The following is a 19,120-nucleotide window of genomic DNA, read 5'->3' on the forward strand; positions in this document are numbered from 1 at the left end:
GCTTCTGACTGTATATCCCTCTCTCTCTACTTCTGATTATATATCCATCTTTCTCTCTCTCTGCTTTTAAAGGAAAACTTTACCCTCCAAACAATGTAGGTCTCTATAAAAAGATATTGCATAAAACAGCTCATATGTAAAATCCTGCTTCATGTAAATAAACCATTTTCATAATAATATACTTTTCTAGTAGTATGTGCCATTGGGTAATCATAAATAGAAAATTGCCATTTTAAAAAATAAGGGCCGCCCCCTGGGATCGTAGGATTCACTGTGCACACAAACATACCAACAAACCATACATGTTGGGTCACATGAGCCAATTAACAGACAGTGTTGTGTCTTTTGCTTCCACACTTCTTCCTGTTACAGTTAGGAGTTGAAGTATTTCTGGTCAGGTGATCTCTGAGGCAGCACAGATAGAGTCACAAAATGATGGCTCAAGGCAAGACATGTAAAAGGGCAATATTTATGTAAATATATATTCCAGTTTGGTAAGATTCTTTAATATGTCACTTAATATGATATGAACTATCTGTTGCTTAAGTGTTCATTTTGGGGGTATAGTTTTCCTTTAACTGTATTTTCCTTTCTCTCTCTCTTTCTACTTCTGACTGTATTTTCCTTTCTCTTTCTCTTTCTCTCTCTCTCTCTCTCTTTCTCTCTCTTTCTACTTCTGACTGTATTTTCCTTTCTCTCTCTCTCTCGCTCTACTTCTGACTATATATCCCTCTCTCTCTACTTCTGACTATATATCCCTCTCTCTCTACTTCTGACTATATTTTCTTTTCTCTCTCTCTGCTTGTGACTGTATTTCCCTTTCTCGCTCTCTCTCTCTATCTACTTCTGACTGTATTTTCCTTTCTCTCTCTCTCTGCTTGTGACTGTATTTTTCTCTCTCTCTCTCTGCTTGTGACTGTATTTTTCTCTCTCTCTCTCTCTGCTTGTGAATGTATTTTTCTCTCTCTCTCTCTGCTTGTGAATGTATTTTTCTCTCTCTCTCTCTCCTGACGTATTTCCCTGTCTCTCTCTCTGCTTCAGACTGTATATCCCACTCCCAGCTGCTGCCTGCACGTCTCTCTGTGTGTGTCTCTAGCTGCTAGGCCTTCCTTCCTGCCTAGTTCACAGCAGAAGGGCTCCTCCCACTCCCTGCACAGAAACTCCCAGCCACCTCAGGAACAAGACAGAGCAGAGAGTCGCTGCTCCAGCACAGAGTAAGTTACACAGAGTAAGTAGCACAGAGGCAGGGGATGGTGTCTCAAGTGTCCCTATCTGAGTCCCAGGGATTAGAAGAGAAGGGGGAGAGAGACACTAAGTCATTTGATATGATTGTACCCAATTAGGTTGCTCTGAATCAGGTAAGTGAAAATACACTAATATACCCTGCCAGCTTGTGAAACTTTAACTTATAGACTCCCTGATCTGTGACACAGGCACCGGTACTGAGCCCTTCTCAGAACAAAGGTAACCTTTAAATATAACTCGCGTTGTATCCCTGTGTGTCCAAACGAATGCAAGTGCACTTGAAAGCAGTCTTTGTGTCTTGCAAATCTCTCCATTCACTGCTGGTTCTGACTAGTGTAACACTGTGGCAGAATTTATCTCCCAATCCCACAATTCATTGCATGCTCACAAGGTTAACTTTAAGTGAGTTATAAAAAAACAAATTCTTATCAACTTTTCAATTGGTCTTCATTAGTTATTTTTTATAGTTTTTTAATTATTCGCCTTCTTCTTCTGACTCTTTCCAACTTCTTCTGACTCTTTCCAGCTTTCAAACAGGGGTCAGTGACCCCATCTAAAAACAAAAGCTCTGTAAGGCTACACATTTAATGTTATTGATACTTTTTATTTTTCATCATTCTACTGAGGCCCTCTCCTATTCATATTCCAGTCCCTTATTCAAATAAATGCATGGTTGCTAGGGGAATTTGGCCCCTATCAGCTGGATTACTGAAATTTCAAACTGGAGATCTGGTGGATAAAAAGCTAAATAAGTGAAAAACCACAAATAATATTAAATAAAAAAAATACACATTCTTGACATGTGTCTTCAAAGTTTCAGACTTTATGTTTAAATCTTACACCCTGATCATCCAGCAATTTGTTTGGATTCCAGGCCCTTTATGTTGAACACAAGACAATATAGAGTACAGCAGATACTATATATCTGCACTATATATAAAGGCAAAGCTTCAGTGTAAATATGTATGCATCCTATGGTAGTATTTTGTATGATATAATTCTGCCATTGCCAATATGATTCTTTTAAAGAGCTGATGTTGACCCAGACCAGAGTTGCCCTACGTGTACTAAAGAACGCCCACCTGACCCTTCCCAAAAGGAATATCTCTCAGTCCCCAGCTCTCAGCATGAGATTAGTCCAGTTTCAGAGCTCCGGTTCCCTAAGTCCCAGGATTGGGCTGGAGCTGCAAGATGGAGGAAACATCATTGATCTCAACGCCTACGATCCATCACTGCCCTGTAGGATGAGAGAGTTCCTTGAGATGGGAGAATCAGCCTTACAGACAGCTAAGAGGTAGGACTTATTCTAACATATATGTGGTGTTACATTTGGTCAATTATCTTCAGAATCGATCAGGTTTGATTAAATAGTGCCATGGAGACATTTACCTTTCTATTCAACCTCTCTCCAACCTAAAATGCTACTGGACACCAGTAACGGAAAAGCTGATAATATTTAATCTTGTTTTTTTTTTTTTTTCTTCATTTTTTGGTCTTTCTGCTTTTTTAAGGGGTACATTTTAATTTAAGATCAGTATTTGCTTATTGTCAACTAAAAGTAATGGCACACAGGGCCCTTTAGATTAGCCTGGAAACAAGACTTTAGAGTAGCATGGAAACAAGACAGTCTGTACTTGCAGGCATTTGGGGGAACTTTGGCACCACATTCTTGGCCTACTTATGTAATGAGCCCTGTGCCATGTTAATCTTAATGATGAATTCTGGATGAATTCATGTTTTTGTATGATGCAGACTAAGGATTCGTAACCCTTATTCTTCCAGAGGAGACAGATTAAATCAGGGAGTCTGCTCTGTAACCCAAAACACTGGTTTAGAACTACTTATGCACCATTTTCAATTACTATTACCTATAGTAGCAGGACATTTCATCTTAAAGGAGAACTAAACCCCCCAATAGGAAAAGCCCTTACATACTACCCTAGATAGTCCCCCCTCCCTGCTTCCCCACGAGCATGGGCACCTTCTTCCAGATCTTCGGTCTTCTGTGGGTCCTCTTAGTTCCCTTCGGCAATTCACAGCACTTTTGGCGCATACACAGTTGCTATGAAGACTGCTCCAACTGTGCATGCTCCAATACGGTGCTCCTTATAGAAGAAGACCGAAAATCAGAAAAATGGGGCCCATGAGCTCTGCTACACTTACTCTGCACCGATATGTGAACAATGTATTTTGGACACTTTCAGGGGTAATTATCTATGCGGGGTAGAAGCAGGGTGGGGGAACTACCTATGTTAGTAGGTAGAGGCTTTTCTTATTAAGGGGTTTAGTTTTTCTTTAAAGAGTCATAGAGACCCAAACTGAACAGAATGGAGATCCAATTTTAGGCTCCTGACTAATAAGTGAAGGACCCCCTGATGTAGATACACAATAAAAGGTTAATTACGAGGTGCAACCCTCCTTTATGCACCATGTGTTGTGGAATCTATACAGGAATACCCTTGTGCCGATGCAGTCTATGGTTCTGGGTCCCACTTTGTTCTGTGTCATTGTGTGTGTGTGTGTGACTACATGCAGAAGCAGCAAGATGAAAGGACCCTGGCACAACAAAGGGTTAAGGTCAGTTTAATGGCAGCCTTCTGTAAAACATCAACAGACCGCAACATTCCAGAGACTCCAATGGATATACCCAGAGCCATGGAAGACACAAAAAAATGCATAGCATGGAAATGGGTGTTCATATATTAATTTTACTGAAGAATCTATAAGCAACAGACACAGACGGACAGACAGACAGGTAATATCCATATGCGTCTCATTTTTTTCATATTCTGATTACTCAGTTTTCTGCTTTAAAAACCCAGTATAGCCAATGTTGGACTAGGTTATCAGGGCTCTGGGGGAAAAAACCCAATGGGCCCCTTCAGCCCAGGACTCCTGTGCACAGACAGTAAAGCAGAAGTGAGTTAAAGAATACGGGGCGTGTGAGTGGTGATGAAAGGGGAACGATAGGCGCCAGGAGGAGGGCCCTTGAGTTCACAAGAAGGACCCTTAAAGTCACAGCCCCGGTGGGCCCCCGATGTTCCAGTCCAACTATGCGTATACCCAGTTTAGAAGCATTACACTGTAGCAGACTAGGCCTGATATCTTTGCACTCTATATAAGAAGTCCAGGTGGGGTTTAAGTGATGGAATATCATATGACCTGCCTTTTATTTCATTCACTGTTCCCATGATCTAGTGCCCTGGACTCCAATCAGCACATCCTCAGCCACTCCAACATTTCTCTTCTGGCTCCCATCACCAACCCTGAGAAAATTATTTGTATCGGAATGAACTACGTGGATCATTGCCTGGAGCAGAACGTACCTGTCCCCAAAGAACCCATCGTCTTCAACAAGTTTGCCAGCAGCATTGTGGGTCCAAGTGACCCCATCAGAATTCCAGAAGAAAGTCAGGTGAGTGGGTGGATAGGGGAAAAGGAAATATGGAACAGAGAACCTGAAGGAGACATTGCATAAGGGATATATGTATGGCATAGTGGACGTCAGCACTAGAAGTTAGTCTGCTGAGTTGCAAACTCGGAGCTAGTTTGGCATTATACCACCCTTTCCATCTTTGGTGTGTGATACTGAAGCTCAAGTATCTGTAACTCCTGCAGCCAAACTAAAACTTCTCATATCATAGTAAAATATATGTAAAATATTTTAAAACAATAAAAAGAACACCTTTTAAAAAAATATATGTAAAATATGATATGTAAAAGAGCCATTAACACCATTATGGATTTGTATATGGACTCGGTAACCAAAGTAGGAAGACCTCATGAAGACTTTCTCTGGCCTCTGCGAGGGCCGAGCAAGTTTGAGTAGAATACAAAGTACTGCTTGTATCCCTATAGGTTTATGAGGATATAAAGTTGGGATGTAGCTAATCCATCATAATCCATTATGGTACTTCAATCATGGGTATGGAAATCAGAGGCAAACAGCAGAATACCTGCTAATCAGTGCTTTATTGTGCGTCCACACAACATGTTTCGGGCAGCAAAAAGGCCCTTTTTCAAGTGTGTACAAGTCACAGTGAAAAGTTGCTTTAAAGAGCCACACAGGAAATCCCACCTCTTAATTAATCAATCAATATATCACATTTAACCCTTAAAACAATTTTTTACAATTGGCTCTTAACAATGTTACCAATGCTTATCTAGATATATAACATATAAAAAATGTTATAAAATCCATAGAAAAAGTTAAACGTTAAAAGATCATATAATTGTGAAGAATACATATAAATATAATAGCCTCCAAGTCCATCCATCGTGTCGCAATGGTGTTAAAAAATTGTGCATTGTGTTCCAGGCAATTCCCAGTGATGTGATAAAATCAACCTGTATATACAATAAAAACAGTAAAAATAAACACCTGAAGGAATTGCTCACAAAAGAGCCTACCTATAGAGTACCTTGTTATAACTACCCTTTTCATATTACATTGTTTCAAGTTGCTGAAATTTACCAATAAGTCTTGCCCTTTAGATATTTCCTAAAGTCGCTGCTCGCTACTATGTATTCTAAGTCAGGGCAGTAATCAGTATCTGTGAAAGAAAGAGGTACATGTATCAATCATTTAGTTACAAAAAGGGAGATAAGCTCCAATAATCATTCAAGCCCAAAGGGGCCATTGTATTCATTTTTTTAATCCAGTATGCCTCTCGTTGTCCCAGTATTTTTTTCCTATCCCCTCCTCTTTTTGGCTGGACTATATTTTCAAGAACCAGCCATCTGAGTTGGCTTAAATTGTGGCCTTGGTTATGGAAATGTCTGGAGACGGGTGTGTCAGTAGCTGTATCCATTTTAAAGTTTCTGATGTTATTCCTATGCTCTTTAATTCGCATCTTCACTGATCTAATAGTTTGTCCTATATATGCCATGCCGCATGGACATTTTAACATATACACAACATATTTGGTATCGCAGGTAGAGAAGTCGTTTAACTTAAATGGGGTACCTTTAGTAGGATGGTTAACTATATTGCCTTTAATGACCGAAGAGCAGCAAATGCAATTGAGACATGGAAAGGTGCCTTTTTTGGGTTTTCCTAGATACTTAGTGGGTTTACTAAGACAGTCAGAGGGACATACCATGTCTCTTATTGATCGCCCTTTAGTATAGCAAAAAAGGGGGGGTTGTTTATATAAACACCCATATTGGGGGTCTTGTCCCAAAATTGGCCAGTATTGTTTGATAATTTTTTCAATTTGTTTACTTTGTTTTCCAAATCTAGTAACAAAAGGCACTCTTTCCAAATCACCTCTTTCTTTCTTTTTAGTCCGTAAAAGCTCATTTCGATCTATTTGGCTAACCTCCTCCATCAGCGGTGCTAATCTCTTCATTTTATACCCTCTAGTGAGGAATTTCTTAGTCAAATTTCGCATGGAAGACTGAAAACGACCATTGTCTGAGGAAATTCGTCTCGCCCTTATATACTGACCTTTGGGGATCGCATTTACAATGCTAGGGTTATGAAAGCTATCGTATGAAAGCAGAGTGTTGCGGTCTGTGGGTTTAGAAAACATTTGCGTAACAATCTGCTGATCACAAATACTTATGTTTACATCAAGAAAATTGATGGAGGAGGCAGAGATCTCACTAGTGAACTTAATTGTGGGATGCTTTTGGTTGGCTTCATCAATCATTTGGTGGAACTCCATCTCCGTTCCCTTCCAAATGACCAAAACATCATCTTCACAATTATATGATCTTTTAACGTTTAACTTTTTCTATGGATTTTATAACATTTTTTATATGTTATATATCTAGATAAGCATTGGTAACATTGTTAAGAGCCAATTGTAAAAAATTGTTTTAAGGGTTAAATGTGATATATTGATTGATTAATTAAGAGGTGGGATTTCCTGTGTGGCTCTTTAAAGCAACTTTTCACTGTGACTTGTACACACTTGAAAAAGGGCCTTTTTGCTGCCCGAAACATGTTGTGTGGACGCACAATAAAGCACTGATTAGCAGGTATTCTGCTGTTTGCCTCTGATTTCCATACCCATGATTGAAGTACTTTTGTGGTGACTTGACGGAACACCAGAGGGAATCAAGGCTTGCAAATAATGCTGGGCGATTTGTGTGTTACCCTGTGAGTGATAATCCATTATGGGTTTGGCCAAATACCTGATCCTTCACTAAACATTCTGACAAATACTGGACCAACACTTAATCATTTGCTTATTCAAATTTGAGAACAAAAAAAGAAAGTGACAACATTTGTTTTTGTATGACTTGGATGATTTGGATTCCGCCCTGCCAAATATTGCTAATTTAAGGCCCAGTTTTATGCTGCATTTCTTCTCTCATTGGTGAAACCGCTGTTAAATTGTCAGTAAATGTCAATACTCGTGGAACTCTGTTTTGCTTGCAGCTGCTCTTTGCTTCGGGTTGTACAGACTCGGGTCAGTGAGTATTTGTCATACAGCAGCTCAGCATAACTGGACTGACAGAAAGTGCATCAAAGGGGATCATACACAGTGTTTCATTTCCCTTCTTTTCTCAAAGTCAGACAGTATGAGAGCATAAGTTGTTCCTTGTTCATAGCAGCACAGATCAAAGCGGAAGTATTCACTGAGTAAGTGCAAGCCTGGTGGGTGTAGGGTGCAACACTGCATGTCAGATGCCTGGGAAATAACTAGAGATGCATTACACAAGTGCTTAGAATACAAATATTATTATTATTGATGATAATATTGCTAATAATTGTCCCCTTTAAGGTATATTTTCCCAGTGAAGCTTAAGGGAAATGTACACCCTGGAAACAAAGAAGCTCTTTTTTTTCATTTACATGCATTTTTTTTCTTCTTTTGCAGATATTGGTTGTTATCACACTGATCATGTGACAAAGCAAGTAGTGCTGCTGTTTTACAAACAAAATAATTCATGGACGTGCTCAGAAGAGCAATTTTTTGTACATATATTTGTTTCCAGGGTTTACATTTAAGGAGGGGGTCAGAAAATTCCCAGATTGGGTCTTGGTATCGCTAAAGGGATTTACACAGGGTCGGACTGGACATGGGGGACCAACCGGGTCACTGACCTCCGGGCCCCAATGCGTGCATGCACAAACGTCAGGGCACATGTGCAAACGAGACAGAGCAACACGAATCCCGATGCGTATGCACCAAACGTGCAGTGCGAATGCTGGTGCACAATCGGCGCGTCAATTCATTTTATTTGGGGGCCCAGAGATCGGGGGAGGGGGGCTGGGCCGACGCTGGATTTACAAATTTGAAAGTCAGCAGCAGGTAATTTTTAATCAGAACTCAGTATAGGTCTGGGACTTGTTATGCTCGGGGCCTGGGGTTTTCTGAATAATGGATCTTTCCTTAATTTGGATCTTCATGCCTTAAGTCTACTAGAAAATCATGTAAACATTATATAAACCCAATAGGCTGGTTTTGCTTCCAATAAGGATTAATTATATCTTAGTTGGGATCAAGTACAAGATACTGTTTTATTTTTACAGAGAAAAAGGAAATAATTTTTTAAAATTCTGATTATTTGATTGAAATGGAGTCTATGGGACACGTCCTTTCTGTAATTGGAAGCTTTCTGGATTACCGGTTTCCGGATAATGGATCCCATACCTAATCACAAGACTATGGAGGACTAATGGGTCTATTTATCAAGCTGTGTAAAAAGTGGAGTGAAGCACGGCCACTGATGTTGCTCATAGGAACCAATCAGATCTTTGCTTTTGATCTTTGCTTTTGTTTTCTAACTGTTGAAATCAAATTGCTGATTGGTTGCTATGAGCAACATCACCGGTAATGCTTCACGCCACTTTTTACACAGCATGATAAATAGGCCCCTTATGTAAATTAGAATTTCAAACCTCGAAAGAAACTCTGGTTCCCCTAAAAGTAGATCATTCCAAAGTATGAGATATTAACCCGAGACAGGGGCAGTTATGTCATAACTTTTATATTGAATTATTAAATTAAGAAATATATAATAAACCTTGAAAAGCACCATACCATGATTATTTCATTGTTAAAGGTGGTTGTTCGCCTTTAAATTAACCTTTAGTATGATGTAGAGAGTGATATTCTGAGACACTTTGCAATTGGTTTTCATTTTTTATTATTTGTGTTTTTTGAGTTATTTGGCTTTTTATTCAGCCGCTCTCCAGTTTGCAATTTCAGCCATCTGGTTGCTAGGGTCCATATTACCCTAGCAACCATGCATTGACATAACATTTAGTAGCCTTACAGAGCATTTGTTTTTTTAGATGGGGTCAGTGACCCCTATTTTAAAGCTAGAAAGAGTCAGAATGAAAAAGACAAATAAGTCAAAAAAATGAAGGTCAATTGAAATGTTGCTTAGAAATAGCTATTCTGTAACATACTAAAAGTTAACGTAAAGGTGAAGCACCCCTTTAAGGCTAGTCACTTGGGAGCACAACCTCCACATTCAGGCCCATTAGAAATGCTGCTAATCCTATAACAGTGTTTTGCTGTATCAGCAGCCTCATCTAGGCCATAAATGGCTCTCAGCTTTTTAATCTCATACTTTTTTAGACTAGTATACTTTTTCGAGAAACGAGGGTTTTGTATTTGAGGTTTGACAGATGTCAGGCAGAAGTAGCATCTGTCATACTGAAGTTTGATCAACATGTTGTTGAGTGATATTCCAAGACAATTTGCTATTGGACTTCATTTTTTTCCCCAGCAGCTATGGAATGAAACTCCAGGATATATCTGGTTGCTAGGGTCCAGTTTATGCTGGCAACCAGGCAGTGGTCTGAATGACAGACTGGCGTATAATTAGGAGAAGGCTTCAATAGAAAGAAACTGGCTAGATCTGTGAGATACTTTCTGAAGAATCCCATTGTATACTACAGAACTTACCTGTTATCTGCTGTGTGTCCTGTGCTTGAATGGCTGCCCCCCATGGCTACACAGCAGCTTAGTTATATAATCTATAATAGAGTTTTTGAAGCAAACACACCCATTTTACCAGTGCAGGACAACAGCACATTATATTTTCATTAATTCAAACCACTTTTTGGTCTTACTGTTCCTTTAAATCCTGGTTATGAGATTCCTTACCAAGCTGTTATTTAAATCTCTGACCACTAGATGGCTGCATTGCCTTCTCATAATGCTCTGTATGCAGTGTTAGCCCTGCTCCTCATCTGTTGGGCAGGTTTCCTTCAATGGCGGAACTAGGTGTAACCGGACCCCACAGCAAATTAATTTTAGGGCCCCAACATAAGCAGACGTTGTCTTGTGTTACCAATATATATTGAAATTGCTCATTAATTAGGGCCTCATTGGGCCTCCTGGGCCCCTGCAGCCACAGGGTCTGCTTCCTCTGCAGTTACACTTCTGTTTCCTTTACACAAAAGGTTTCAACCCAGGGCATGTGACATTTTTCAACCTCTGCTAATGTGTAACTATGTCAGGTACTTCCCATAGAGTTCTGTGTGACATTGATCTGTTGTGTTGCAGGAGGTGGACTGGGAGGCTGAACTCGCCTTTGTCATCGGAAAAAAGGGCAAAAACATCAAGGTAACGTTACATTTTGATGCAGTTTCTGCTCCACACACTCAATGGACTTGTGGTTTGTAGGGTAATAATAATAATCGGGTGCAGGGATTAACCCCACACCTTCTATCTTTGCAGAATGATTGCCAGACCCAGAATAAGATTCAGAATAGGCCCTGAAAATTCAAGTACAAAGGGGCATATTTACTGACATTGGAGATAAATATCTGGAGATATTGCCCTTGGCAACCAATCAGCAATTCGATTTAAACAGCCACATATAAGTTAGAAAACAAAAGCAAAGATCTGATTGGTTGCTATAGGCAACGTCTCCAGAAATCTCTCCAGATATTTATCTCCAATGTTAGTAAACATGCCCCAAAGAGGCCAAAACAGCTCCCCCCCCCCAGGCCCAATGTATAGTGACTGTCTAGTGCAGTGATCCCCAACCAGTAGCTCGTGAGCAAAATGTTGCTCCCCAACCCCTTGGATGTTGCTCCCAGTGGCCTCAAAGCAGGTGCTTATTTTTGAATTCCAGGCTTGGAGACAAGTTTTAGTTGTATAAAAACCAGTCTCCTGTAAGCTGCCAGTCCACATAGGGGCTACCGATAGCCAATCACAGTCCTTATTTGGCACCATCTAGGAACATTTTTCATGCTTGTGTTGCTCTCCAACTCTTTTTACATCTGAATGTTGCTCACGGGTGAAAAAGGTTGGGGACCTCTAGTCTATGGCATCTACAGCTTGCTAGTCCGGCCTGCTGATTGCTGTAAAGCAAGGTGGTTATGTCATAAAATGCACTAAGCTTGCCCAGGAGCAGTAACTCATAGCAACCAATCAGCAGGTAGCATTTAAAAGCAAACATCATATTCATGGCTATGGGTTACTGCTCCTGGGCAAACGTTGTGCCTTCTATTACATTTTGCTCACTTTTAAAGTCACTTTAAATCTGATTCAGGCATTGGCATTCTGGCACAATTTACAATTTCCTCTTCTATTTTCTGTGGTCTTTGAATTATTTAGCTGTCTATTTTATTTTAGGGCTTCAGCAGCTATCTGGTTGCTAGGGTCCAATTTACCTTAGTAACCAGGAACTGGCTTAAATGAGAGACTAAAAGATGAATAGCAGAGGACCGGCATAGAAAGATAAATAATTTTAAAAAAATAGCAATTTGTAGCCTCACAGAGCAATAGTCATTGAAATACATAATACAATATAGTGTTAATAGGGTTTTCCAGAGGCAATGCCATTTAGTGACAGAAGGTGGCAGTAAAGTCATATATATAAAGTGCATACACAAGGTATACAGTGCTGTATATATTCTAATTTAATGAATATAAATATGTTCAGATATTAACTGGGTCTCTAAGTTCGCTGCTGACCATTTGGGTTGTTGTTAAAGTACAGCTGCTGCTGCTGTCTCTGGGTTTCTTTAAGAGGCTGTAGGCTGGATATTGTTGCCACTAGAACTACGAGGATTTTAGGGATGCACCGAATCAAGGATTCGGCCCTTTTTCTGCAGGATTCGGATTCGACCGAATCCTTCTGTCCGGCCGAACTGAATCCGAATCATAATTTGCATATGCAAATTAGCGGCGGGGAGGTAAATTGTGTGACTTTTTATCACAAAACAAAGACGTAAAAAATATTTTCCCATTCCCATCCCTAATTTGCAGATTCGGTATTCGGCCGAATCTTTCGCGAAGGATTCCGGGATTCCGCCCAAACTCAAAATAGTGGATTCGGTGCATCCCTAGAGGATTTATCGGTGGAATAACCAGAGGGTTACAGGCATCTGCACTTATTGTCAATAAAATAATCAATAATTTATATTTTTCAATCTTCCCCTATTTATAAAACTTCAAATTGGCAGGAATTGTTTTTTTCTGACGCTGCTTTGCCACAACCTCCACCCCGAAACTTCCCAGCTTTCTTACTTTGCTGTACACTGTCCCTTTTATAGGGGTTGTTCACCTTCAATTGAGACCACCTCCTTTGTTTCTACAGACACCTTCCATTATCTGTCATCAACTGTCTTTTTAAGACTTAAAGGAATATTAAATACTAAAAATTAATATGACTGAAAATGCTATATTTTATATACTGAACTTATTGCAGCAGCCTAAAGTTTCAGCTTGTCAATAGCAGCAATGATCCAGGACTTCAAACTTGTCACAGGGGGTCACCATCTTGGAAAGTGTCTGTGACACTCACATGCTCAGTGGGCTCTGAGCAGCTGTTGAGAAGCTAAGCTTAGGGCTCGTCACTAATTATCCAGCAGAAAATGAGGTTGGTCTGTAATATAAGCTGATGCTACAGGGCTGATTATTAAATTCTGATGCTAATTGCACTTGTTTCTGTGCTGCCATGTAGTAATTATCTGTATTAATTACTAATCAGCATTATACTGTGACATTTCTATTCTATGTGTACTGTATACTGTGAGTGGGTCCCTAAGCTCAGTAAGTGACAGTAGCACAGATGTGCAGTGAATCAGCAGAAAAGAAGATGGGGAGCTACTGGGGCATCTTTGGAGACACAGATCTTTACTGCTAAAGGGCTGTGGTTGCCTTGGGCTGGTACAGAAGCACAAAACATAATGTACAACATTTCTAGCTACTTCTTTAGTTAAGTTTTAGTTCTCCTTTAAGTAGGCCACAGTTTATGTTAGAAGCCTTTAAGTGACTTACCCAGATGGGCATCTGGGAATTGCCTATGAACCATGTTTTTGTCACTCACAAAGGGATATATAAGGCAAATAACACAATGTGTGGTTATTGTACATACAGGAGGAGGATGCAATGGATCACGTGGTTGGATATACCGTTGCTCACGACGTCAGTGCCCGGGACTGGCAGATGAAAAAGAATGGGAAGCAGTGGTTGTTGGGTAAAACTTTTGACACGTTTTGTCCTTTGGGTCCAGCACTGGTTACTAAGGACGTCATATCAGGTATTTCACTGTAATTCATAAACACCAAACTTATACAAATATGTTGCATCTCATAGTTTCTTTTTCTTAAATGAGAACTAAACCCTAAAAATGAATGTAGCTAAAATTGCCATATTGTATATACTGAACTTATTTCACCAGCCTAAAGTTTCAGCTTGTCAATAGCAGCAATGATCCAGGACTTCAAACTTGTCACAGGGGGTCACCATCTTGGAAAGTGTCTGTGACACTCACATACTCAGTGGGCTCTGAGCAGCTGTTGAGAAGCTAAGCTTAGGGGTCGTCGCTAATTATCCAGCAGAAAATAAGGTTTGTCTGTAATATAAGCTGATGCTACAGGGCTGCTTATTAAATTCTGATGCTAGTTGCACTGGTTTCTGTGCTGCCATGTAGTAATTATCAGTATTAATTACTAATCAGCCTTATATTGTGACATTTCTATTCTATGTGTACTGTATATTGTGAGTGGGTCCCTAAGCTCAGTAAGTGACAGCAGCACAAAGCATGTGCAGTGAATCAGCAGAAAAGAAGATGGGGAGCTACTGGGGCATCTTTGGAGACACAGATCTTTACTGCTAAAGGGCTGTGGTTGCCTTGGGCTGGTACAGAAGCCTAAAACATAATGTACAACATTTCTAGCTACTTCTTTAGTAAAGCTTTAGTTCTCCTTTAAGATCCTATTGGGATCCAGTATTGCACATATATTTTATTTGCTCTAGCATAATAACCAGGACGTCAACCCTGTTACTAATCTAATGCTTCAAGGCTTGCCCCACCCTCCATTACTTAACCGTAGTAGGCTCTGGCACCTGTTGAGGAGTAGTTTCCTAAGCAGTGATACTGAGTTTGGGAATAGGTAGAGCTCAGCTCATGGGGGGCAGCACTTGTATAAATAGAGCCTTTAGCCCATGGGGGTCTTTGCCACTCCCTTGGACAATGCTATGACTTAATAGATATTAAAGTGAAGTTGAAGCATTGGGGTTAATTAGCAAGTGTTTGGAGGGCATTGGTGGCTTTGCACCATAAGAATATGATGGGAATTGCAACCACGGAATGTCTAAGGGAGGTTCCACCAACTCTCATCTGGAGCTCCATTAGTAGGATATGATTAGTGCAAGGGCTGAAGCGCCTTACTCTTGTACTTGTTATATCCCAGTCAGCAGAGCATTCAATAAAAAGAGAGAAACCAATAAAAAAATAAGCTGTAAATTGACTTGGTGCTTAATGTGGCCCTTATCCAGCTCTATTTCCTCTCCAGACCCCCACAACCTTGGAATCCGCTGCCGTGTTAATGGGGATCTTGTCCAAAACAGTAACACAAACCAGATGGTCTTCAAGACAGAAGCTCTCATCGCATGGGCGTCTAAGTGAGCACACAGTGTTATCCTGGTAACCTAATGGTGGTGTGCCCATAGTCACATTCAGCATGGAAGGATCAGTTAGCGGTCGTGGTTGTTGCAATTTATTAATAAACGCACGACATTGCAGTAAGGCGGCACGTGCTGCCTATATTAAAGGAGAAGGAAAGCTACCAAGGCAGTATATTGCCAATAGATTAGCCACAATAGTGCAAGTTATAACACTATATTTATTCTGGAGGATGGTTTACCATACCTGAGTAGAGTGCTCTATGAGTTCTCACTGTTTGTTTAGGATAGCAGCTGCCATATTAGCTTGGTGTGACATAACTTCCTGCCTGAGTCCCTGCTCACTCATAGCTCTGGGCTCAGATTACAGCAAGGAGGGAGGGAGAAAGGAGCAAACTGAGCATGCTCCAGCCCTAGCCCTGGAGGTTTAAGATGAAGGCAGGAAGTCTGATACAGAAGCCCATGAGTACACAATAGAAGGAAAGAAATGTGATGTTTCTTTTCACAGAGGACCCCGAGCAGCATTACTTTGAGGGTTTACTGGTGTATTTATATAGACCTTTCTCATAAAGTTTACTTAATTTTAACCTTTCCTTCTCCTTTAAAGTGATACTGACACTAAAAAATGAATTTTAGCATATGAATGTACATTAAATGTTGCCTATAGGTCATGTTGATCATTTTTTGCTGAAAGGTTTGTTTTTGTACATAATTGTTAGTTGAAGTTCCTAAGCCTGACTCTCTGACACTCTGACTTTGCCAACCTGACTGTCCCATCTCAGCCTGTTAGTTACAGTTTCTAAGGCTAACGGACTCCTGCTGCACAAATATGGCAGCCCCCCTCATACAGGAACATGGGGGATCAGACAGATAATGTAAAAGCATCTGCAAATACTTTATGGCAAAGTTAGAAGTAGCTTGCAAAGCCAATATTATAATAGATGTAAAAAAAAAAGTTTAATTTCAGGTGTCAGTATCTCTTTAAGGGCACTCGCAAGCATATTTGATAAAGTACAACTAGTGATAGTAACATCAAAATAAAATGAGTCTATTCCTTTAAGTTTTATCTGTTGGGAGAGGAATTATCTGTCATTTTATTGCACAGGCTACACATCTCTAATAAAGGGGTACGACGCTCGCTTATGACTTTTGTTTGGTTTCTCAGGTTCGTGACATTAAATCCAGGAGACGTTTTCCTTACTGGTACCCCTCCTGGTGTTGGGGTGTTTAGGAAGCCGCCAGTCTTTCTCAAGGTAAGAAATTATGTATCAGGCGCTTGACGCTGTCAGTGAAGAAAGACTTGTGTCCTTGTATAACGTTATACCTCCAGGGCAATCAGCATACATTAAGATGAGTGTTTCATCCATACCCATGAGACTGCCGTATTGTGCATTCAACTGCAGTGTCAAGTGTAAATTGATTTTATTCTGCCCTCTAGTCTGTGCCTATGGGAGCAGTCCCTACTTAAAGGATTGTTTTTTTCTGCATTCAGTGTGTGGGCACAGACCCACAGGGCAGAAAAGAATCAATGAACACATATGTTGCCGTGTGTTAGTACACAAACATGTATCACTGGAATCACACATACGGTTCATATACTCTTATACAATAAACACTTGCTACTATGATTTATTAAAAGGAGTGTTCAACCCTTAAAGGACATGTAAAGCCTACATTTTCCTACCGTATAAGTTGGGCACATCTCCCCCACCCCAATGGCATTATTTGTACTGCATACATCACCTCTGTCTGCCGGCGTCGTTACATTTCGCTAAAACAAATAGCAGCTTTCACCCGGGGGCCATTTTCCCTCTGACACACCATCAGTGCATTTATATCAGCAAACAGCACATATGGCTGTAAAGTTCACGTAATTAAAGAATGCAGGCATACACGCCAGAATTTACTATGATGACAAGTCCTGCTTGGATTGAGCACTGTAATAGTTACTCTGAGCTCAGGAGAGGGGGTTAGCATTTAAATATAGGAGCAGACCGCTACAGAAGAGTTTCTATGGGAACCAGCAATGCCATCTCTTCATTGGCTGCTAGACTGGACTGTGTGTTTATTAATCTGAGTTCAGAAGAACTGAACATGAACCAAAGCAAATTCCTGAGGGAGTGGGTAGAGAAGCAGATGGAATCCTAAGTGATTAAAGGGATGCTGCAGCCTTACTATTAACCCTTGAACAATCCCCCCAGCCTAGCTGCCCCCGGGGAAATGCTCCTAACTTTTTACTTACCCCTCAGTGCAGATTCAGGGTTCGGAGTTCACGGCAGCCATCTTCCGGGTCTTCTTCTTCCGGTTCTTCAGAAATTTCCGTCTTTTTCAGCGCATGCGCAGTTGTCGCGAATCTGTAAATTGCTCCCAACTGCGCGTGCGGCGATTCGCTGGTCTCAGATTCCCGAAGACCCGGAATATGGCTGCCGTGAACTGTGATTCCTGAATCTGCACTGAGGGGGGCCCCAGGGGGGCAGCTAGGCTGGGGGGGAGGAGGGGTCTACATAGGGTAGGGGTTTTTTGTAGTTAAAGGGCATGTAAAGACTAAAATAGAATAAGGCTAGAAATGCTGTATTTTGTATACTAAATATAAACATGAACTTACTGCACCACAAGCCTATAATCAAACAAATAATTTATGCTTTCAAAGTTGGCTACAGGGGGTCACCATCTTGTAACTTTGTTAAACATCTTTGCAAGACTAAGACTGTGCACATGCTCAGTGTGGTCTGGGCTGCTTAGGGATCATCATAAACAAAGCTGTTTGAGTTCTGCATGGCTGGGAAGTAAGGCGGGGACTCCCCCTGCTGTTCATAAGTATGATTGTTTCCCTGCTCAGCAGTTAGGGACCATCTGACAATTCCTATCCACAGCAGTAAATGAAGGGAGAATTTTAGGTTTCTTATAAAAACGGAACACATTTTTAAATTAAAGTATATTGGGATTCTTTTTCATAAAGAAAGTAAAAATGGGATTTTATTTTTTTGCCTTTACATGCCCTTTAAGGATTTGTTGAATTCTCCTTTAAGAAGAGGTTTTGGGAGCTCAATGTGCCTCCATATATATTGATGCAAAGTCATTTGTGTGCCACCACAATCTTGCTAATGACTAATATCAAAATATATATCAGTAGTACTGGCGGTTTTTATACCAAAGCCTCAGATAACTAGGGCCGGACATTGGGTTTTTAGGGTGCTTAAAGCACCTGAATCAGCCCCACCCTTACACTCTACTTGATGCTCCTTTAATATTCAAGCCTTTGTATGTATTTCTTCTTTCCATTTCATGAGCCATCAGACCTTTATGTTCAGAGCTCAATCCCCGTCAGTTCTCCCTCTCAGAAACATCATTCCTGCACATTATTGAATTCACTTTCATTGATGTCAATGTTTCTATTATTTCCCCCCTTTCCTCCCATCCTATTCATTTGTCTTTCAGGCAGGAGATGTGGTGCGCTGTGAGATAGATGAGCTGGGAGCTATCAGTAACCCGGTGGTGTGAATACTCACAGATTCAATCTCAAGAGAAGTGCAATGGGTTTAATGTAGATGCTGACCAGCAGATGGAGCATTCTCAACAGATTCAAACTCACCGAACAATTAAAGAAGCACAAACAATAAATCTCCCTGTTGATTTGCTTGGCTGCTAAAGGTGTTGCCTCACAAGCTGTGAAACGGTACTAATAATTGTGAACTAATTAATGAAAAGTATGGATTTTTCTCCATGACAATGAGCCAGCAGGATTAGGAGTGTACTGAACGCTCATTCTATCAGAAATGCTAAATAAACTCCCAGAACTAAACTAAAGTGTTTGTATTTTAAGCCTGCACACGGCTTATTTATTAGGAACAGCAGAGGCTGGAATTCTATATCGATTAATTGCTCAACAATAAAGTGTGGCGTACACCACATAGGGGTTATTTATTAAAGTCTGAATGTCAAAAACTCAAAAAGAGGTTTTTTTTTTAGTCGAAAAAAAAAACTGATTTATTGTAACCCGAGGATGGAAAAATTCCAAATCTGAAAATACTCCATCGCCAAGCTGT

At 40.4% G+C, this 19,120-nt stretch overlaps 1 protein-coding gene across 4 annotated transcripts; it reads left to right on the forward strand.

The window, feature by feature from the left end:
* The first annotated feature begins 396 nt into the window (after positions 1–396).
* Positions 397–18,876, forward strand: fahd2a.L (fumarylacetoacetate hydrolase domain containing 2A L homeolog). 4 transcript variants are annotated; one of them, XM_041585100.1, is made up of 9 exons: positions 397–494; positions 1,042–1,214; positions 2,275–2,539; positions 4,444–4,660; positions 10,719–10,778; positions 13,545–13,707; positions 14,966–15,074; positions 16,240–16,327; positions 18,513–18,876. In XM_041585100.1, exons 3-9 carry the CDS (start codon positions 2,280–2,282, stop codon positions 18,573–18,575), a joined length of 960 nt encoding a protein of 319 aa, XP_041441034.1. In that variant the 5' UTR covers positions 397–494; positions 1,042–1,214; positions 2,275–2,279; the 3' UTR covers positions 18,576–18,876.
* The last annotated feature ends 244 nt before the right edge of the window (positions 18,877–19,120 follow it).

Source organism: Xenopus laevis, chromosome 3L, assembly GCF_017654675.1.
Source record: "Xenopus laevis strain J_2021 chromosome 3L, Xenopus_laevis_v10.1, whole genome shotgun sequence".
NCBI lineage: Eukaryota > Metazoa > Chordata > Amphibia > Anura > Pipidae > Xenopus > Xenopus laevis.